Source organism: Ranitomeya variabilis, chromosome 6 (genome assembly GCF_051348905.1).
Source record: "Ranitomeya variabilis isolate aRanVar5 chromosome 6, aRanVar5.hap1, whole genome shotgun sequence".
Taxonomy (NCBI): Eukaryota; Metazoa; Chordata; class Amphibia; order Anura; family Dendrobatidae; genus Ranitomeya; species Ranitomeya variabilis.
The window spans coordinates 207,802,233-207,825,564 of NC_135237.1; the positions used below are offsets into that span (position 1 = coordinate 207,802,233).

Consider the following 23,332-nt stretch of genomic DNA (forward strand, 5'->3'; position numbering starts at 1 on the left):
CGTTCCATTCCCAAGGAAAGTCCCACCTCAGGGACGGTTTTACGGTATCAGTGGACACATTTTATAAGTGTTAAGTTCGGCATGTGCAAGGAGCAAAACTAAAAGAGCTACTTTTTTCTTTGTGCAGCATTAGTGCTGCACAAGATGGCTCTTTCAGTAACAAACGCCTGGGGGGGACAGGTTCCCTTACATTTCAGTTGTGGTGTCAGCGTGGCGGTCGCAGGACACATTGCCGGATACACAGCTGGGGATCAGCTGACGTTACTGAAACCGAATAACACTGGGTCATGTGTTTTGACTGTGTAGACGGCACTTCTGAGCATCAACAGGCATTGTTGGAGCCCAGGGATTACAGTTCAGGTGGTAGAAACATGAACACAACAGGAGACCTGGATACTGTAGACAACCAATTATTTAGTCTGGAAGAGGAGTGGCAAATTCCTGCGAGATCCAGGCCTTGTTCATTTTCAGAAAAGTAAGCCGGTCTACGTTATCGGAGGATAGTCGCATGCGACGGTCTGTTAGTGCACCACCTGCAGCAATAAAGACGCGTTCCGATAATACACTAGCAGCAGGGCAAGCCAGCACCTCCAATGCATACTGGCTTAGCTCTGGCCATGTATCCAGCTTAGAGACCCAAAATTTGAAGGGGAAAGAGCCGTCTGGGAGTACAGTAAGAGGGCAAGACATGTAGTCTGTCACCATCTGACGGAAACGTTGCCTCCTGCTGACTGGAACCGCCTGTGATGGTGTAGACATTTGTGGCGGGCACACAAAACTGTGCCACAGTTGGGCCATACTGGTCTTGCCTTGGGCAGAGGCACTGCTTCTGCTCCCTCTTTGTGCAGAGCCTCCTCCACTGCCTCGACGCACTGAGCTGCTTTGTAAAGCACTAGCAGCACTACTCTCAGTTGGACTGGAGAAGATGATGGAATTCACCAGTGTGTCTTGGTACTCCCGCATTTTACGCTCCCGGTTCTACGGTGTGATGAGGCTTTGTAAGTTGTCCCGGTAGCGAAGATCTAGGAGGGTGTACACCCAATAATCAGCCGTGTTGAGAATGTGGGTGATGCGGCGGTCGTTTCTCAGGCACTGCACCATGTAATCAACCATGTGCTGCAGACTGCCAACTGGCCAAGAAAAGCTGTCCCCTGCTTGAGGCGTGATCTCTGCCTGCTCTTCATCACCCCACCCTCGCTGTACACACTGACTACTGGAGAATTGTGTAACTCCCTCCTCTGGATGGATGTCTTCCTCCTCCTCACAAAGTGTCCTCTGCCTAGTCCTTTGTGAGGAACCACGTAGCGCTGACTGTCCAGAAGCTGATGGAATTGGTGACTCCTCATCTTCCACAACATCATCCCTTACCGCTTGCAGTGTTTGTTGAAGCAGGCAGATAAGGGGGACAGCCATGCTGACTAGTGCATCATCTGCACTCGCCATCCGCATGGAATAATCGAAGGGACACAAAACCTGGCAGACGTCCTTCATAGTGGCCCACTCTGTGGTTGTGAAGTCTGAACGGCGCGCTGTGCGACTTCTTAGCGCCTGATGCAGCTGGTACTCCATTACTGCTTGCTGCTGCTCACACAACCGCTCCAACATATGTAACGTGGAATTCTACCTGGTGGGTAGGTCACATATAAAGCGATGTTCCGGAAGGCGGAATCGGCGCTGCAGAGCTGCAATGCGCGATCTTGCCGTGCTGGAACACCACAAGTGAGCACACTCTAGGCAGACCTTGTGCAAGATCCGGATAGTCACTTAAAAACTCTGCACGACCAAGTTGAGCACATGTGCCAGACATGGGATGTGAGTGAGGTTGCCTAGGCCCAGAGCTGCCACCAGATTTCGGCCATTGTCACACACTACCATGCCTGGCTGGAGATTCGCTGGCGCAAACCACACGTCGCTCTCCTGCTTGATGGCATTCCAGAGCTCCTGCGCTGTGTGGCTTCGATCCCCCAAAGAAATTAATTTCAAGACGGCCTGTTGACGCTTGGCCACAGCTGTGCTCATATCGGTCGTAACAGGTAAACGTTCACGGGTCCATGTGGAGGTGGACTGTGATGGCTCCTGCAGCGATGATTCTGAGGAACTTGTGTATGAGGAGGAGTCAATGCGTACAGACTGGATTCCTGCAATCTTTGGAGTGGGCAGGACACGTCCTGCGCCACTCGCACGATCTGTACCCAGCTCAACAACATTAACCCAATGGGCAGTGAGGGAAAGGTATCGCCCCTGTCCATGGTGACTGGTCCACGCATCGGTGGTGAGGTGGACCTTGCTACTGACGGCGCTCAGTAGCGCGTGTTTTATGTGTCCCTTCACATGCTTGTGCAGGGCAGGGACAGCTTGCCTGCTGAAATAAAAGTGGCTGGGCACATTGTATTGTGGGACTGCCAATGCCATCAAGTTACGGAAGCTGTCAGTCTCCACCAGCCTGAATGACAGCATTTCAAGGGACAGTAGTTTTGCAATGACAGCATTCAGAGCCTGTGCTCGGGGGTGGTTTGCCGAGAATGGCCGCCTTTTCTCCCATGCCTGTGCTACCAATGGCTGTAGACTGGCCTGGGAGTGTGAAGATGACTGGGAACGTGGTGCTGTGGGTGAAATTACAGTGGGTCTCTAGACAACAGTGCCAGAGGTTCTTCCATGGCGATCCTGTGAGGAAGCCGAACCAGCTGTGTGTGAGCTGGAGGAAGAGGCAACAACACAAGCTGAAGAGGTGGTAGGTGCCGCTGTTGGTTGGCCTAGGTCTTCAGTGTGTTTTTGTAACTCCACCGCGTGCCTGGTCCGCACGTTTCCACATATTTGTGGTATAGAGGTTGCTGACATTTTTCCCTCGTTTGACTTTCTGATGACACACCTTGCATTTGACAAAGCAAATGTCATCTGCAACTGTGTCAAAAAAGGACCAGACACTGCAAGTCTTGGGAGCGCCCGTTTTGGCTTTTGGAAGAGGCATGCTCCTAACGGGTGCCGAAGTGGAGGCTACAGGCTCCGCAGTCTTCCCCCTCCCTCTCCCTCTTTGGGCCGTTCGGGGAATCTCTTCCTCAGAGCTGCTCCCACCCCCTTCCTGTACCTCACGCCATGATGGGTCCAGGACCTCATCATCTACACTACCCTCTACCACCAACTGCTTCTCTTGGGTAGTCTCGGCAGCACAGTACGCACCTGAAAGTGGCACCTGAGTCTCATCATCAGATGCGTACTGAGGTGTGCTGACCGGAGGCACTGGCCCACCCACCTCTTCAGATTCAGAGAGACAAAGCTGTTGGACATCACTGCATACTGCCTCTTCTTCCATTTCTCCAATGCTGCTTGGCTGGCCCCCTGTTTCCAAGCCAAGAGATTCAGAGAACAGAAGTAGAGATGGATCCTGTCCTGGGCTCTCTGACTACCTGGGCAATTTGACAGGTGGTGAAGAGACAGATGGGTGCTCTCCAGTGCTCTGTGCCTGAGAGGATGTGGCACTAATTGAAGTCAATGCGTTAGCTGCCATCCATCCGACAACGGCTTCAATTTGGTCTTCACGCAGCAGCGGTGTATGGCGATCTCCTACAAAGCTGCGCATGAAGGACTGTTCCCTGCTGAAGCTGGGTGATGATGAGTCACCGGTGCCCGCAGCGGGCACAGAATCCCCACGTCCTCTCCCTGCTCCACGCCCACGTGCCTTACTCCCTGCCTTCTTCATCTTGGTTGACTGATAAAGATAAGCAGAAAAGTACTAAGGGCTTAGTGTGCTTATTCCTGAACAGCTGCTAACAGGTATAAGAAACACTAATTTTCTAAAGTGTGGACTAGACTTTAATATGAGCTAATGTGGCCTACACAACTGTAAAGTGGTGTGTTTGGTGAACTTTTTTATTTTTTTAGTTGCAGAACTGACTACAGTGAGCTGCAGTCAGACACAGATGATTCAGACAGCTGTGAACGGCGCTGCAAGGCCAAAAAACCTCCTCTTTGTTATCCTATGTAGTGTTTTTCCACAATTTGGCTGGATACGGATGGAAAAACACGAATAGGAAATATTTGAAAAAATGTGCAGCAGGCTGCACTAATAATTGCAAAAAAGGACAATGGATTTAACCGTATGAGGCTGTGACGCACCCTGAAGTGACTACAACCGGCTGTGGATGCAGACAGACTACAGAGCGATGTGCACTCACAAAGAGACCGTGCAGACAGCCGTAAACGGCGCTGCAAGGCCAAAAAAAACTCCTCTATGTTATCCTACGTAGTGTTTTTCCAGAATTTGGCTGGATGCGAATGGAAAGCCACTAATAGGAAATATTTGAAAAAATGTGCAGCAGGCTGCACTAATTGCACAAAAGGACAATGGATAGAACGGTATGAAGCAGTGACGCACTCTGAGCTGACTACAACCGGCTGTGGCTGCAGACAGACTACAGAGCGATGTGCACTCACACACACAGAGACCTTGCAGACAGCTGTGAACAGCGCTGCAAGGCAAAAGCAAGGTTCTCACACACCGGTTGCAAAATTAGCCTGGGTAAAGCACAATGAAGCAAATCGCTATCTCTAAACTGGCCCTCAGTCAGAATACAGCGTCCTATGCCTAACTGAATTCACAACAGAGTGAGCCCTAAATGGCAGTGAATTTTATACTGCATCATGACATCATTTCATATGCCAATCACAGCCATGCCAGTAGTTACATGCCCACCATGCAGGACAGGATGTGCCCACACTTCTAATCAGTCCTCATTGGCTGAATCCGGGCACTTTGAATTCTGGGAACTTCCGATATGCGGGAAATATCGGAACTCGGTATCGGAATTCCGATACCGCAAATATCGGCCGATACCCGATACTTGCGGTATCGGAATGCTCAACACTACTGATAAGTGTTCTTTTCTCAAGAAATCCTGCCTAATTCTGTTATATTGTTTGACTCCTATATTTTTGCACTGTTTTATTGCTAGTTATTTTCCATTGCTTCCTCCCTTCGAGGAGAACCTGATTCCTGTTATTAAACCCCTCAACTGTTGGTCTGTCTGTTCCATGGTGACATACTCAGTACCTGCATACTATTACATGGGGGTCCTACAGGCGGCCACCAGCAAATATGTGGGAGTCCTGCCAGCGGCCACAGGCAAACGTGGGGGTCCTACAGGCGGCCACCAGCAAACATGTGGGAGTCCTGCCAGCGGCCACAGGCAAATGTGGGGGTCCTACAGGCGGCCACCAGCAAACATGTGGGAGTCCTGCCGGCGGCCACAGGCAAACGTGGGGGTCCTACAGGCGGCCACCAGCAAACATGTGGGAGTCCTGCCGGCGGCCACCAGCAAATGTGTGGGGGTCTTACAGGTGGCCACCGGCAAAGTGGGGGTCCTACAGGAGGCCAACGGCAAACATGTGGGGGTCCTACAGGCAGTCAACGGCAAACATGTGGGGGTCCTACAGGCGACCAACGGCAAACATGTGGGGGGTCCTACAGGCGGCCACCGGCAAACATGTGGGGGTCCTACAGGCGGCCACCAGAAACATGTGGGGGTCCTACAGGCAGCCAACGGCAAACATGTGGGGGTCCTAAAGGCGGCCAACGGCAAACATGTGGGGGTCCTACAGGTAGCCACCGGCAAACATGTGGGGGTCCTACAGGCGGCCAACGGCAAACATGGGGGATCCTGCCGGCGAGGACACGGCTGCAAGCGGCACCTTACCCATGTCCATCATAGACCACAGACCGGATCCCACTACAGGGCGATTACAAAACTAAGAATCTGCCCTGTGGTTCCGTCCCTGATGTAGTCAGAGCCTCTGTCGGGCGCCCCGGACACCGGCCCTTGCATTGGGGCCACCTCCAGCCTCCATCTCCGCCATGCCGTATCTCACTGCTGTCCCGCCGGTGTGCGCTTGTGCTGAGCGTGCAGGACTCAATCTCCAGCGGCTTGTGGTTGCCATGGGGGCGGGGCCGTTGTTCTGGAGATCGCATTTGTAAACTAAGTTCAGTTGAGCGAAGTTTTCCTAGCGATCAGCTGGTGGATCTTGCTGCGGCGGAGGCCAGGTAGTGTAGCGGGTCAGCGCTCCGGGGGCTGCGGTGCTCGGGCGGGGCAGACAGCTGTGATGGGCACACTGTGGCACACCTGATATTAGTGCAGGGGGCTGGGGAGCGATTGTGCCCGGGAAGAGGGCTGGCATCTGTGCTGGACACACTATGGCACCATAGTACAGCGGTCCGGGGGCTGGGGAGCAAGTGTGCTGGACACACTGAGGCACCTTAGTACAGCGGTCCAGGGGCTGGGGAGCGGGTGTGCTGGACACACTATGGCACCATAGTACAGCAGTCCGGGGGCTGGGGCACAGGTGTGCTGGACACACTATGGCACCATAGTACAGCAGTCCGGGGGCTGGGGCACAGGTGTGCTGGACACACTATGGCACCATAGTACAGCGGTCCGGGGGCTGGGGCGCGGGTGTGCTGGACACACTATGGCACCTTAGTACAGCGGGCTGGGGAGCGGGTGTGCTGGACACAGTGAGGCACCTTAGTACAGTGGTCCAGGGGCTGGGGAGCGGGTGTGCTGGACACACTGAGGCACCTTAGTACAGCGGTCCAGGGGCTGGGGAGCGGGTGTGCTGGACACACTATGGCACCATAGTACAGCAGTCCGGGGGCTGGGGCACAGGTGTGCTGGACACACTATGGCACCATAGTACAGCGGTCCGGGGGCTGGGGCGCGGGTGTGCTGGACACACTATGGCACCTTAGTACAGCGGGCTGGGGAGCGGGTGTGCTGGACACAGTGAGGCACCTTAGTACAGCGGTCCGGGGGCTGGGGCGCGGGTGTGCTGGACACACTATGGCACCTTAGTACAGCGGGCTGGGGAGCGGGTGTGCTGGACACAGTGAGGCACCTTAGTACAGTGGTCCAGGGGCTGGGGCGCGGGTGTGCTGGACACACTATGGCACCTTAGTACAGCGGTCCGGGGGCTGGGGAGCGGGTGTGCTGGACACAGTGAGGCACCTTAGTACAGTGGTCCAGGGGCTGGGGAGCGGGTGTGCTGGACACACTGAGGCACCTTAGTACAGCAGTCCGGGGTTGGGGCACAGGTGTGTTGGATGCACTATGGCACCATAGTACAGCGGTCCAAGGGCTGGGGAGCAGGTGTGCTGGACACACTGAGGCACCTTAGTTCAGGGGGCTGGGGCGCGGGTGTGCTGGACACACTATGGCACCATAGTACAGGGGGCTGGGGAGCGGGTGTGCTGGACACACTATGGCACCATAGTACAGGGGGCTGGGGCGCGGGTGTGCTGGACACACTGAGGCACCTTAGTACAGCAGTCCAGGGGCTGGGGAGCGGGTGTGCTGGACACACTGAGGCACCTTAGTGCAGCCGTCCAGGGGCTGGGGAGCGGGTATGCTGGACACACTATGGCACCTTAGTACAGCGGTCCGGGGGCTGGGGGGCGGGTGTGCTGGACGCACTATGGCACCTTAGTACAGCAGTCCAGGGGCTGGGGAGCGGGTGTGCTGGACACACTATGGCACCATAGTACAGCGGTCCGGGGGCTGGGGCGCGGGTGTGCTGGACACACTGAGGCACCTTAGTACAGCGTTCCAGGGGCTGGGGAGCGGGTGTGCTGGACACAATGAGGCACCTTAGTACAGCGGTCCAGGGGCTGGGGAGCGGGTGTGCTGGACACACTGAGGCGCCTTAGTACAGCGGTCCAGGGGCTGGGGAGCGGGTGTGCTGGACACACTGAGGCACCTTAGTACAGCGGGCTGGGGAGCGGGTGTGCTGGACGCACTATGGCACCTTAGTACAGCGGTCCAGGGGCTGGGGAGCGGGTGTGCTGGACACACTGAGGCACCTTATTGCAGCGGTCCAGGGGCTGGGGAGCGGGTGTGCTGGACACACTGAGGCACCTTATTGCAGCGGTCCGGGGGCTGGGGCGCGGGTGTGCTGGACACACTGAGGCACCTTATTGCAGCGGTCCGGGGGCTGGGGCGCGGGTGTGCTGGACACACTGAGGCACCATAGTACAGCGGTCCAGGGGCTGGGGAGCGGGTGTGCTGGACGCACTATGGCACCTTAGTACAACGGTCCAGGGGCTGGGGAGCGGGTGTGCTGGATGCACTATTATAGCACCTTAGTACAGCGGGCTGGGTAGCGGGTGTGCTGGACACACTGAGGCACCTTATTGCAGCAGTCGGGGGGCTGGGGAGCGGGTGTGCTGGACACACTGAGGCACCTTATTGCAGCGGTCCGGGGGCTGGGACGCAGGTGTGCTGGACGCACTATGGCACCTTAGTACACCGGTCCGAGGGCTGGGGAGCGGGTGTGCTGGACACACTTTGGCAACTTAGTACAGCAGTCTGGGGGCTAGGGAGCGGGTGTGCTGGACACACTATGGCACCTTAGTACAGTAGTCCAGGGGCTGGGGAGCGAGTGTGCTAGACGCACTATGGCATCTTAGTACAGAGGTCCAGGGGCTGGGGAGTGGGTGTGCTGGACTGGGGAGTGGGTGTGCTGGACACACTATGGCACCTTAGTACAGCGGTCCGGGGGCTGGGGAGCGGGTGTGCTGGACACTATGGCACCTTAGTACAGCGGTCCGGGGGCTGTGGAGCGGGTGTGCTGGACACACTGAGGCACCTTAGTACAGCAGTCTGGGGGCTAGGGAGCGGGTGTGCTGGACACACTATGGCACCTTAGTACACCAGGCCAGGGGCTGGGGAGCGAGTGTGCTGGACGCACTATGGCATCTTAGTACAGCGGTCCGGGGGCTGGGGAGGGGCTGAGGAGCGGTTGTGCTGGACACACTGAGGCACCTTAGTAAAGCAGTCCAGGGGCTGAGGAGCGGGTGTGCTGGACACACTATGGCACCATAGTACAGCAGTCCGGGGGCTGTTTTTGATTTTTGTTTTTGTTTTTTTTTGTGGAGTTCACCATGGAGTATTAGGCTACATTCCCACAATGAGCTATTGTGGGGTCCCTAACGTTTTCATTTTTCTGCTTACAGAGCAGTATAAGGGGCCACATTGGGTAACATACAATTTCTTCATCACTTTTTGTTGTTTGTGAGGTTAAACAGAATCAGGTTTTCATTTTTTTTTGTCATTCATCATTCACAATAAATAATAAGATCATTTTATATGGCAGGTTGATATGATCACAGGCATGCCAAATATGTGATGTTAAAAAAAATTTTTTTTGTTGTTTTATACAATTTAACCATTTTTCTTAAAATGATTGATTTAATTTTTTACAATACTTACTAGCCCAAAAGAATACAATTATGCGTCCGTATAGAAAACGTGTCCTGACCATTGTACAGCGTGACTGCTTACACCGTGCTGATCATTGTTCCTAACCACAGCTGCTTATTTAAGCATCATAGACAAGTAAGGGTATGTCTCCACGTTCAGGATTGCATCAGGATTTGGTCAGGATTTTCAATCAGTATTTGTAAGCCAAAACCAGGAGTGGAACAATCAGAGGAAAAGTATAATAGAAGCATATGCACCACTTCTGCATTTATCACCCACTCCTGGTTTTGGCTTACAAATACTGATGGAAAATCCTGACCAAATCCTGATGCAATCCTGAACGTGGACACATACTCTAAGGGTATGTCTCCAAGGTACGGATGGGCGGCGGTATCGCCGCAGCGGCGAAGCCGCTCGGCGCTAAGCCCCGCCCCCTTAATGGGACGCGATCATGTCGGATGTGTTAACTCTTCACATCCGGGATGATCGCTCTCTCCCATAGGGCCCTGTGATATGCCTTGCGGGGACGCTGCGTCCCCGCAAGGTGTACGGGCATGCTGCGATCTGAAAAGACGCGCAGCATGTCCGGAGTCGCAGGGCCGCCGCGTGCGGGTTTCCACGCATAGTGGAGACAGGATTTCATCAAATCCCCTCCACTATGCAGGAACATCTGGACGCTGCTTGTTTGACGCTGCAGCGCTGCGCAGCGTCAAACAAGCAGCGTTTCCTGAACGTGGACACATACCCTTAGGGTATGTGTCCACGTTCAGGAAACGCTGCGTTTTTGTCGCTGCGTTTTTCCGCAGCGTCAAAAACGCAGCGTCCAGATGTTACAGCATAGTGGAGGGGATTTAATGAAATCCCGACTCCACTATGCGTTAAAAAACGCATGCGTTTTTGCCGCGAAAACGCACATGCGGTGCGTTTTTTCAAAACGCAGCATGTTGCTACAATGAGCAAAACACGCAGGCACACCGCAGGTGACCTGCCAGTGACCTCAGGTGCAGTTTTGGTCAGGATTTTACTTGCATAAAATCCTGACCAAAGCCTGAAGCAAACCTGAACGTGGACACATACCCTTAGGCTGCGTGTCCACGTTCAGGATGGCCGGCGGTATCGCCGGAGCGGCGAAGCCGCGCCCCCTTCTGGGACGCGATGGTGCCGGATGTGTTAACTGTACACATCCGGGATCATCGCACCCCTCCCATAGGGCCCTGTGTTATGCCTTGCGGGGACGCTGCGTCCCCGCAAGGTGAATGGACATGCTGCGATCTGAAAAGACGCGCAGCATGTCCGGAGTCGCAGGCCCGCCGCGTGCGGGTTTCCACGCATAGTGGACACGGGATTTCAAAAAATCCCCTCCACAATGCTGGAACATCTGGACGCTGCGTGTTTGACGCTGCAACTCTGCGCAGCGTCAAACAAGCAGCGTTTACTGACCGTGGACACATACCCTAAGGGTATGTGTCCACGTTCAGGCTTGCTTCAGGCTTTGGTCAGGATTTTATGCAAGTAAAATCCTGACCAAAACTGCACCTGAGGTCACTGGCAGGTCACCTGCGGTGTGCCTGCGTGTTTTGCTCATTGTAGCAACATGCTGCGTTTTGAAAAAACGCACCGCATGTGCGTTTTCGCGGCAAAAACGCATGCGTTTTTTAACGCATAGTGGAGTCGGGATTTCATGAAATCCCCTCCACTATGCTGTAACATCTGGACGCTGCGTTTTTGACGCTGCGGAAAAATGCAGCGTCAAAAACGCAGTGTTTCCTGAACGTGGACACATAACCTAACACTTAGCCTGTGTGCACACGTTGCTTATTTGTGACTTCCAGATTTGCTGCAGGTCGGCAGCGCCAGTACTTTTTAGTTTTTACTGCAGATTTCACCCATACTAATAAGTGGAGAAAAATCTGCACCAATAACACAAGTAAAAATCATGTGTTTTTGCTTGCTACTGCCTTTTTCCTGCCAAGAGGTGCTGCAATTTCTGCCCCAAATGCTTAGTGTGCACAGACTCTAAACATGACCTGTTCTTACACTTTGTCGCCCAGAGCTCGGTGGTGCCAGGAGAGCTCTGGCGTAGGACTGATGCCCGTAAAGAACCCCCATGAGTTCCTGCCAATACCACGTAGCTGGGCCATGCAGTGATCTGGCAGGACGTGTTGTGCTCTGTAACCAGCACAGAAAACAAGCTGCACACAGCGTTGGTCCGCTGGGAGCCCCCCGGGGACGGGAGGACACATTGTTTACAAGCTCAAGTCCCCAAAGCTTTATTTGCTCCTAATTTCTCATTGTTTATAGGTAAATAACCTCCATGATCAGTAAAGCAGCTGCCATTTATCAGGCATGAGAGCCCGTTATTTTCACGTACAGAGTGAGCCGATTCTCCGCAGTGTGCTGGCTCACCCTTTCAGTCGTACTTGTGCCGGGTGTCGGTTTTTTTGCCATCCGTTTTTTCATCTGTTATTTTCCAATTTTCTAAAAAAAAAAATATATATGCAAAGCTTCTCCTATACAGTCCGGTGTAGTAAGATTGACGGCACCTGGCCGGCGTTCGGTTGGCTGTCAGTGATTTCCAAAATGGACATCTCCATGATTTTTTTCACGGTTACATGGCCTGCAATAAAAAAAAAAAACAGGATAAATTTTAACCACTACATATTTTATCCGTGCGAAACACTGATAGAACACATGCATGATTAATAGGTGTCTCTGTAACAGTCAGTCACTTTCAGCAAGCTCTTTTCCTCGTTGGGGACATTCTTCTCCAATCACTTACTGAGGTAGAGAGCCACTTAGCAGCTGTTAAAGGCTCCGTTCACATTGGGTTTAAGCCTTTTTTTGGCACCATTCACCTGTTCTTTTGGCTTCTGATGGTATAGGTCGAGGTAGCTTTTTTATTAGAAAGAGAAAACTTTTTAACACAGAAAACCTAGATTTCTTGGCTTTTTGCAGAAGCATTCTGTAAGTGTACATTGGTGGGTATCTATGGAGGATGTGCGCCCTGTACACAGTGGTCTATGTTGGGGCATTCCATTAGAGGTATATCTTCAGCAGAGGCGTGGACATACAGTACTATTGGTGCCAGCTTTGTGGCCACAGAAGGGCCCAAGGGGTGAGGGGGACAATTTTCACCTGTACATTATGAAGAGCTGTTAGGCTGCAAAGGTCCCACATATATTCTCTCATATATTCTCACATATATTCTTGCACAGGAGCCATTTCCATCTGTGTCCACCAGTGGTTCAGCAATACTTCTATGTTTACACCGCCTGACGTAAGGTTCAGATCTCATATGAAAAGATAGTATACTTTAGGTTCTGTGGACCCTCAGCAAAACCAAAGAATTGAGCTGGAATACATGATGGTATAAGTGCCATGTGTAGGTGCACATTCACACTGGCCATTAAAGGGAATCTGTCGCCCCAAAATTCGCCTATAAGCTAAGGCCACCGGCAGCAGGGGCTTATCTACAGCATTCTGTATTGCTGTAGATAAGCCCCTGATGTAACCTGAAAGATGAGAAGAACAAGTTATATTATACTCACCTGGGGGGGGCGGTCTGGTCCGATGGGCGTCGTGGTCCTGGTCTGGCACCTCCCATCTTCATGTGAGCACGTCCTCCTCTTGTGTTCCTGCCACAGCTCCTGTGCAGGCGTACTTTGTCAACCCTGTGGAGGGCAGAGCAAAGTACTGCAGTGTTCTGGCGCTGGGCCTCTCTGACCTTTCCCGGCGCCTGCGAACTGCAGTACTTTACTCTGCCCTCCACAGGGCTGACAAAGTACGTCTGCGCAAGAAGCAAAGAAGAGGATGTCATCATATGAAGATGGGAGGCGCCGGACCGTGACGCCCATCGGATCGGACCGCACTGGGACCACCCCCCCAGGTGAGTATAATATAACTTGTTCTTCTTATCTTTCATGTTACATCGGGGGCTTATCTACAGAATTCCAGAATCTAGACCACTGAACTGGAGCTTTGCACTGATGATTCAATAAAGGGGTGCCAAGACTTTTCCTAACACGGAGATTGCTAAGGTGATGCACATGTACATATCTATGGTATCAAATGGTAGCAAAGCTGAAGATACACTTTAAAGGGAACCTATCATCTTATCCATACTGTGCAGCATAAAACCAAGATCACTCCCTGCGTTCTAATCATCTACAGGTGCTTCTCACAAAATTATAATAACATCAAAAAGTTAATTTATTTCAGTTCTTCAATACAAAGCGTGAATCTCATATACTAAAGTCATTACAAACAAGGTGATCTATTTCTGTTAATATTGATGATTATGGCTTACAGCCAATGAAAACCCAAAAGTCATTATCTCACTAAATTAGAATAATTTATACCACCTGCTTGAAAAATGATTTTAAAATCCAAAATGTTGGCCTACTGAAATGTATGTTCAGTAAATACACTCCTTTTGCATCAATTACTGCATCAATGTGGCATGGTATGGAGGCAATCAGCCTGTGGCACTGCTGAGATTTTATGGAAGCCCAGGTTGCTTTGATAGCAGCCTTCAGCTTGTCTGCATTGTTGGGTCTTATGTCTCTCATTTTCCTCTTGACAATACCCCATAGATTCCCTATGGGGTTAAGGTCAGGCGTTTGCTAACCAATCAAGCACAGTGATACTGTTGTTTTTAAACCAGTTGTTGGTACTTTTGGCAGTGTGGACAGGTGCCCAGTCCTGCTGGAGAATGAAATTTCCATCTCCAAAAAGCTTGTCGGCAGAGAGAAGCGTGAAGTGCTCTAAAATTTCCTGGTGGACAGCTGCGCTGACTTTGGTCTTAATAAAACACAGTGGATCTACACCAGCAGATGACATGGCTCCCCAAACCATCAATGATTGTGGAAACTTCACACTAGACCTCAAGCAGCTTGAATTGTGTGCCTCTCCACTCTTCCTCCAGACTCTGGGACCTTGATTTCCAAATCAAATGCAAAATGTACTTTCATTTGAAAACAACCCCTTGGACCACTGAGCAACAATACATGTATTATTATTATATATTTCTCCTTGGACAAGGTGAGATGCTTCTGGTGTTGTCTATTGGTCATGAGTGGCTTGACACAAGGAATGCAACACTTGTAGCCCATGTCCTGGATATGTCTGTGTGTGATGTCTCTTGAAGCAATGACTCAAGTAGCAGCCCACTCCTTGTGAATCTCCCCCAAATTTTTGAAAGGCATTTTCTTTTTAAATGCTTATGAAGCCTTTGCAGGTGTTTTTTGTTAGTTCTGATTTATTGAGATAATGACTTTGGGGTTTTCATTGGCTGTAAGCCATAATCATCAACATTAACAAAAATAAACACTTGAAATAGATCACTCTGTTTGTAATGACTCTATTAAATATGAGTGTCACTTTTTTGTATTGAAGAACTGAAATAAATGTACTTTTTGGTGATATTCTAATTTTGTGAGAAGCACTTGTATATTTTACTCTTAGCTATTGGTGAGAGTGTGGCAGTGGATGAGGTGACTACACTGCTGAGGTGACGGCTCTCTCCATATACCACCACAAATCGGGTAAGTCCTGACAGCTTAACTGAGCCACCATGGAAAACCAACAGGGATCCTGCCCTTTGCACAAGCTAGCTTGTCCCCGGCCATGCCTTCTACTACTGTGTTTTTTTTCTCTGGAACACTGCAGAATTTCAGAGTAACATATGGATGCTTAGAAGGCAGAAACTGGCCTCCGATTGAGTGTTTGCTCTTACTGGTGTCTCTTCTCTCATGCAAGAGAATCAGCCGATTATGCTTAGGACACGGATCAAACTCTCTCAGAGATTAATCCAAGTGTCATCTGAGTGTGATCCGATTCTCTCGCATGAGAGAATCACAGCAGAGAAGACAGAGAACTTAATTTCTCCATCTTCTACATTGTCTCTGAGTGTACATCAGTCTACAGTCGGTTGACATCTGAGTGCAGTTTGATATTTCACTTGCACCCATAGACTTTTATGGGTGCGTGCAATTTGCTTATCGATTATTTTCTGATGCTGAGACTGAGATCTGCGCTGCCCCATAGTATAACCCTGGGCCGAGTGCTGGGCCTTGTGTGAGCCCTTTAGTCTACGTTCACATTTGCGGTCTGCGCAGCAGCGTCGGGCGCCGCAGCGTCGCTGCATGCGTCATGCGCCCCTATATTTAACATGGGGGCGCATGGACATGCGTCGCACTTGCGTTTTGCGCCGCATGCGTCCCTGCGGCGCCCGCGTCCGGGCGCAGAGGACGCAGCAAGTTGCATTTTTGCTGCGTCCAAAATCAATGAAAAAAAGGACGCATGCGGCGCAAAACGCAGCGATGTGCATGCGTTTTGCTGCGTTTTTGTTTGCGTTGTGCGTTGCGGCGCCGACGCTGCGGCGCACAACGCAAATGTGAACGTAGCCTTAGCTGTCTATGGGTCGGTCAGCATAAATCAGCTGAAAGCTTCACTGTATAGAGATATAAAGGGGATTTCACAATATAGACATTAATAGCATCACGATTCATTGTGATTGTGAGTGACTCCATAGCCGTATATAATATGCTTTTTCCACATATAAGGAATAGCACAAAGAAGAACCAATTCTGTGTTATCCTAATCTAAAATTTTACAACATGTTTTTGATTTGTTTTCCAGGCAGAGAACACAATGCGACAATTAAGTAAGGAACCTTCTGGCCCGCCCAACAGACATGCTACCTGTGGTAAGCCATGTGACTGAGAAAACATTCTTCTAGTGGCTGTGACCTTGTAGGTGCCGTTATGTGAATACTGGACTCACTAAAATATTGCTATTGATAGACACGAAATGCCAGGTCTTCATACTGAGCCCTGGATCCATATCTGGATGGGCCGCAGAGAGCACATTGGGCCAAATCTAGCAATACTGTCTGAATTGCAGGCCGTGCATTGTGGCAACTTTATCTAAGTGGCTAATCTTGTATGGTAAATCTGGCTCACCATAAGGCAGCGTAGTCCAGATTTAAACCACCTATGATAATCTCTCCCCCAAATCTGGTTGGCAACTTTCTGCCTATGCACAGTGTGCACAAAAGTTGCCTATCAGTTGTGTGGGTGTAGTTATACAGAGCTCAGCATTCAGAGCACTGCCAGATCTGCAGCAGTAAAGTATGTGACACAGCACAGAGGCTCGCACTGCTCATCTGCAGTTTGTAATTCTGACCTGACTTTCTAACTGGGAAATTGGAAAAATTCCCCATCCTAGCCAAAAGGTCTGGGATAGGACTGTCTGCTCAAGCGTAAGTAAACCTTGTTATTGTTTTTTACAAATATTTAGCAGGCACATACAGATTGAGGGGGGTCGCTGGGGGTATATAAGCCACCCAGCGTACACCTTGAAGTATCTGGCATTCTACCTGTGAGCGAAGTCAGTCCCACCGACATCAGAAACCACTGTACTTGGCAACAAGGCCGAGAAACAACAGCTGTCATCACTATGTAGGCCATCATCTGTGTATGGGGGCCTCCCGGACCCTCTCCCCAACATGACTGGGTATCGCCAAGATTGGTCCTTCTCTCTCATGACATCATAATCCCACCATACCAAATACCCCATAAAACCAAAACTTATTACTGAACAAATTAACACATGACCATTTTTTCTTTGGATAAATTGGCCACAGCGGCCGTTTATTAACAAAACAAACATAATAACACTATTTATACAATTGTGTAAAAAACTTGAAGGGGAGGGTTCTTGGAGCTAACAAAACTGGCACACCATGGGCAAAAGCCCCCCACAAACTTTTTTAACCTAACCTTCTTTACCCTCAGCCGTAACCACCAGCTCGAGGGCACCATGTAACCCGTTTCTGGGCAAACAAACTCCAAAAGCTCCCGAGGTAAACACCCCGTCCAGAGCCCGTAAACCGAAGCCAGTTCAACCCCATAAAACATCAACTCCAAGAACCCAACCCCCCCGCAGCCACTGTGACAGTGACCTAACACTAAAGCCTAAGTCACACTAAACGACTTACCAACGATCACGACCAGCGATACGACCTTGCCGTGATCGTTGGTAAGTCGTTGTGTGGTCGCTGGGGAGCTGTCACACAGACTGCTCTCTCCAGCAACCAACGATCAGGGGAACGACTTTGGCATCGTTGAAACTGTCTTCAACTATGCCGAAGTCCCCCTGCAGCACCCGGGTAACCAGGGTAAACATCGGGTTACTAAGTGCAGGGCCGCGCTTAACCCCTTAATGCCTGTCGTATCAAAAAATCCTTTGGAACATCCAGAGAACCTTGAAGCTTAAAACCAAAAGCCACACCAGCTATAAATTTTGTCAACTTTGACACTGACCAACCCCATTCGTCCGCTGACCCTATCAATAACAAAAGCGCCATTATCTTATCACTATCAGACACTACCGTACCCAACTGATTCAACCACTGCTCCCACATATGCCACGACGATTCGTAACCTGACCATGTCCTTCCCGACACCGAGGCCTGTATCAACCAACCGCCTCGTCCGCAACAATCTGCCACAAATGTGAAGGGCATCCTGTTCCTGCCTCCTCTGCGTCTGGTGCCAACTCTCGGAAACGGTCCCACTGCAAACGAGGCAAAGCATCCGCAATAGAATTTTGGACTCCAGGTACATGAACAGCTGAAATCCATGTATTCAACTCCAGGCACCGCAGCACCAGCTCCCGAACCAATCTAATCACCGGTGAAGAGGAAAGGCTATTAATCACCGCCACCACGCTGGCATTATCGCAATGGAAACGCACCCGCCTATCTTTAAACATGTCGCCCCAGATAAAAACATTTTTACACCACCAATCGGGCCAAACGCCAACGCTCCATTTTCCTCCACAATAGGCGCCGTAACCAACACTGCCCGCCGCATCCGTAAAAATCTCACAATCAAAATCATTAAGTTCTTCCTGTAGAATCAAAGACCTTCCATTATAATTTTCTAAAAAAAAAAAAAAACGCCTCCACACCAATAAATCCTCTCTATGCTCTTTATTCAATCGAATGAAATGATGCGCCGACCGCACTCCAGCAGTTGCTCTGGATAACCTCCTGGAAAAAATTCTACCCATAGGCATAATTCGACATGCAAAATTCAAATGACCTAACAACGACTGTAACTACTTCAATGAAACCTTGTGCAATTTTTCAACTCTCAGCACCTCTTGCTGGAGAGACAACAACTTATCTTCGGGCAACCTGCACTCCATCCTCTCCGAATCAATAAGAATTCCCAAAAAGCTCAACACCGTGCAAGGGCCCTCCATCTTTTCCTGCGCTAATGGAACACCAAAGTGTCCCGACACCCATTCCATGGTAGCCAACAAATTCCTACACACTAATGAATCTGGCGGCCCGACAAACAAAAAATCATCCAGGTAGTGGATGACTGAAGGAACCTGCGAAACATCCCGCACAACCCACTCCATAAAAGTACTAAAAGACTCGAACAGCAAGAAATCAAGCAGCCCATGGGTAAACACCTATCCAAATAAAACCCACCATTCCAAAAGCAACCCAAAAGAGGAATGCTATCGGGGTGAACCGGAAGCAAACGGAAAGCCGATTCAACATCTGTCTTAGCCATTAACGCACCAGCGCCATACCTACGTACCCATTGCACGGCCATATCAAAAGATGTGTATACCACGGAGCACAGCTCCTCCGAAATGCCATCATTAACCGATAGCCCTTTAGGGTATGACAAATGTTGAATCAAACGAAACTTGTTAGGTTCTTTCTTTGGAACAACCCCCAAAGGCGAAACAATCACTCCCTCCCCCAGCAAACAAATTAACGGCCCTGCCATTCGCCCTAACTCCACCTCTTTCGCCAATTTTGCCGTAACTACGTCTGCATGTAAATCAGCCGACCTCAGATTCTTTTTTGAAAAAGGGACTTCATGTGTAGGATGAGGAATCCGAAAACCCTCAGAAAAACCTTCCAAAAGTAACTTCGCCTTTAACCGATCCGGTTACCTATTTAGATAGGGGGCCATCTTTTGAACCTTCACTGGTGTCACCCCCTTGACCCCAACCCACGGCAGCTCTCCTCCTTGCTTTTTTAAAACATTTGGCCGCTCCATGTGAGGCCCCATTACAGTGGGAACAGACATGCTTGAATTTACAAGTGCTACCGTACTTGCATTGGCCGTCATTAAACTGCCAACACGTCCCCGTTTTGTCTTTCGTCCCCTGAGTCCCTTGACCCCCACTTCCCTGTCCCGGATGTTGCCCGAAACTCCCTCCGCCCCCGTGAAAGGACTGACCAAACCGCGTTGGTGCCATAACTTTCAACCACAACCCTATGTCCTTCTGTTCCCATTTTATCTCAGGCCTAACCGCCTTTCTTTGCCTAAATTGCTCATCGTACCGCAGCCACGCCAGTCCACCGTACGCCCTATATGCTTCACCAATAGCATCGAAGTAACAGAAAAGACCAGAACAATTTCCCGGAAACTTTTCACCAATAACGCTTGCCAAAATAGCAAACGCCTGCTGCCAGTTTACGAATGTCTGCGGAATCAAACGCCACCTACGCTTTTCCTCCTCCTCTTTTCTGCTATCATCCTTTTTTCCCTTTTCTAGATTAAATTTCTCCAAAGGAAGGAGGGAGAAAATCTCCACATATTCATCCTTCCAAATTTTTTCCTTTACTTCTTGTTTTAAATGAGCGCCTAAAGGCCCTTCAAAACAAAAGTAAACCTCCCCTCTTGCCCTATCATCCAATTTAACCGTATCAGCCTTATCCTTTCCAGTTTGTATAGCCACTGACACCCCACCCGACGCTGACTGCTCCCTCCCACTCAACATGTCCGAACCCAAAGGCCCTACTGAACCCTGACCCAAAGCGGGTAACCACGCTCCCACAGGGGATGCCCGTAAACTATCTGCGCCCCCCCATCCAACCTCCTCAAAATTTGTGACATACTTGACAAAAGCTCTCTCACCCCGGGAATCCCAAAATTACCAGCCGCACCACAGTTATCCCCTAAGTCCCCCGACCGAACCCCACTAATTGGCGTACAAGGACTATACTCACACACACGAGGCTGCGTAGGTGCTGTGTTCCCACCAGCCGTGCTTCCAGAATCCAGCGGTTCCCGATAGTCGCGCAGGTCCCTGCAGGATCCGGAATCCTCCGCGCCGCTTTGTTGCTCCCGGCCCACGCCCCCGGCCTCCTCGTCACCGGGGGGGACCGAAGCAGGAGAAGATGATCTATTCCTTGATCTCCTTGCTGACCTCGACCTGCCAGCCGCCTGTCAGTCCCCATGCCTGCCCTCCTGCTGACTTCGTCTGCGCGCCGCTGCCATCGTCACAGGGCCAGGCTGAGGGCCAGGAATCCATCTGCCCGCCGATCTGCTGCTTAGTGCACCGGACCTGCCAGGTACCCCCGCAGCATCTGGTTCAGGGTCACCCGCCGCCGTGCACACATCTCCGCGCCGCTGCTGAGCCGACGCTCCATTCCTGCTCCTCCTCCTCGTCGGCGCCAGAGCCACCGTCAGTGCCGCACCCTGCCTCTGATTGCCGCCTCTCCTCACCGCTGCCACGCGCCCACATCCCTGGCCACACCAGGTGCAGCCATCGCTTCAGGGTGCGCCTGCACCGCCGCAGCCCTAGTCCATCTACCCATGCCAGCAGCGCCGGCCGATGGATTCCTGCCAGAGGGCGGGTCAGGCCGGATACCATCAATGCGGCCTGTACCCTCTGCTCTGAAGGGGCTCCGTGGCCTGCGTCTACCGCGCGTACCTGCCTCAGGCGATAGACGTTCCGGTGGCCGGGTCCTCTGTGTCCTGGTGCCCTGGGTTCCTTGCTCTCCAAGAAGCGTCGCCAGCTGGTCCTCCAGCCAGCCACCCCTTCTTGACCGGGCAATGTCCCGCAGCTGCGACAGCATGGAATCTACAGTGGCCATGGTAAGCACGTGTTCTTTCTTTCTTCTTTCCCTGCTAATGTCACATGTACTGTCCCTAACCACACACTTTTCTTTATATCCACACCCTCCTCAGCCTAAACACCCGCCCCCTCCTTTGTCCCCTTTGAACCAATCCCACTGCACTGCCTTTAAATGTTCCCACTCCCCTTAGCACCACAGTCATGGGGGGGGCTTTCATTTAGCTGTGCATATTGCAGCCCCCCCCAGCTGATGGCAGATAAGGTCAGGCAGTCTGCTTTTAACGCCTGCCCAATTTTCCTATAGGCGATGAGCTGCCTGCGGCAAGTCCCCCATCCACCTCCTCTGAGCTGGACTAGTATGTGTTTGGGGAACTGTCGGATGGACTTGTGGATGTTGCTTGTGTATAGCAGGCTTTTGGTCTTGGCTTAGGAGCCAAAACTATAATCCATGTCAATTTACATATCAGATAATTGAGCATTATATACTTGTATTTTTTAAGCTGATTCTTTGCTTTGGCCCAAGCCCCTTGCAAGTGAATAAGGTTGACTTGGCGTTCCAGACAATTCTCATGGGTAATGGGCGCTATACACACTAGAAAGCTGTTGGTTGAATGATGGTTTGGGCCGTTGTTTTGGCCAGCAGCAATGTTTCATGATCGCTCACTTGCTCGCTTTGCTGACCACTCCTGTGCCCTAAATGAAAGAGCTGCTGGCAGACTCCTGTGATGGTGGTTTATCTCACCGAGAACAGAAGGTCAAGCAGTCCAAAATCAGAGGTGCTCGATCCTTATGTCCTTGATAGATGATTGGGGGTGGTTTGGGTGTCATTCGTCTAATGTACATGGGGGTCTTAAGAATGGCACTGTTTCCAATGTATTTTTGTTTTTAATAAAACCTCGCAACAGTCACATTATAGAAAAACGAAGAAATGTTTAGACCATAAGTAATTATTTTTCCCTTCTGTAATAATGGTCATATCTTTTTGAATTGTTTTTCATCATAGCTGTATGAGTCTTTGTAGTTTGCAGAACTACCGTAGTTGTCATAGTTAAAGAAAACCTTGTGGTATATGTATAATGTACTAACTTTTTGTTAAAATAAATTGTGCGGAAGAAGTAACTTCAGTGAAAAACTAAATACCCATCAGCTCAGGAACCCTTAAGAATTAAGATGGTAAGCAAGTAAACAAACATGAAGAGGATGTTACCAATTGTCAAGGGAGCGAAGAGTCAGCCCTATGTAAGCATACGCCGTCCGTGTCTTCAGCCTAGAAGACCATTTTAACTTGGACACATTTAACACAGTATCCAATTTATATCTTTTGTATAATTGTTTAACATAGTTTTGCACAAAATTTTTATTTTCTCTTTTTACTAAATGCTTTTTTTGGTAACTGCATTCCATGATTCAGTCCATAATAATAATAATAATCTTTATTTATATAGCGCCAACATATTCCGCAGCACTTTACAGTTAAACAGTTTCACTCACACCAGTCATAAGTAACAACGTTAACAATAATATAATGATTAAAGCACAATAAGACGACCCTGCTCGTGAGAGCTTACAATCTACAATGAGGTGGGGGAGATACAAAGTACAGGTGTGTAGTTACAATGATGTATTTACAATGATGGTCCAGCCATCTTCAGGGGGTGGGGGATAGGTGGAGATAGTGAATGGGCTACACACACAACATAAAATGACTGATAAGGCTACTTTCACACTAGCGTCGTGCACTGCACGTCGCTATGCGTCGTTTTGTAGAAAAAACGCATCCTGCAAAAGTGCTTGCAGGATGCGTTTTTTCTCCATTGACTTGCATTAGCGACACAGTGCGACGTATTGCCGCACGTCGCAACCGTCGTGCGACGGTTGCGTCGTGTTGCGTCGGACCGTCGCCACCAAAAAAGGTTGCTTGTAACGCTTTTTGGTGCGTCGTGCCCGTCTTTTCCGATTGCGCATGCGCGGCCGGAACTCCGCCCCCGCCTCCCCGCACCTCACAATGGGGCAGCGGATGCGTTGAGAAACAACATCCTCTGCCCCTGTTGTGCGGCGCCTCCACAGTATGCATCGGTGCGCCGTAACGTCGCATTGCGACGTGCAGTGCACGACGCTAATGTGAAAGTAGCCTAAGGGAGCGGCTTGCTCTGAACAAATGTGTTTTGAGCGAGCGCCTAAAACGATGCAAA

The 23,332-nt window shown here is 50.5% G+C and overlaps 1 protein-coding gene across 1 annotated transcript in view; it reads left to right on the forward strand.

Annotated features, from left to right (window-relative positions):
• The first annotated feature begins 5,902 nt into the window (after positions 1-5,902).
• C6H7orf57 (chromosome 6 C7orf57 homolog) overlaps positions 5,903-23,332 on the forward strand; it is a 181,877-nt gene continuing 164,447 nt past the window's right edge. Inside the window, 2 exon segments of the mRNA XM_077269404.1 lie at positions 5,903-6,034; positions 15,885-15,951. Coding sequence (XP_077125519.1) covers positions 15,897-15,951 — 55 coding nt within the window. The 5' untranslated portion in view covers positions 5,903-6,034; positions 15,885-15,896.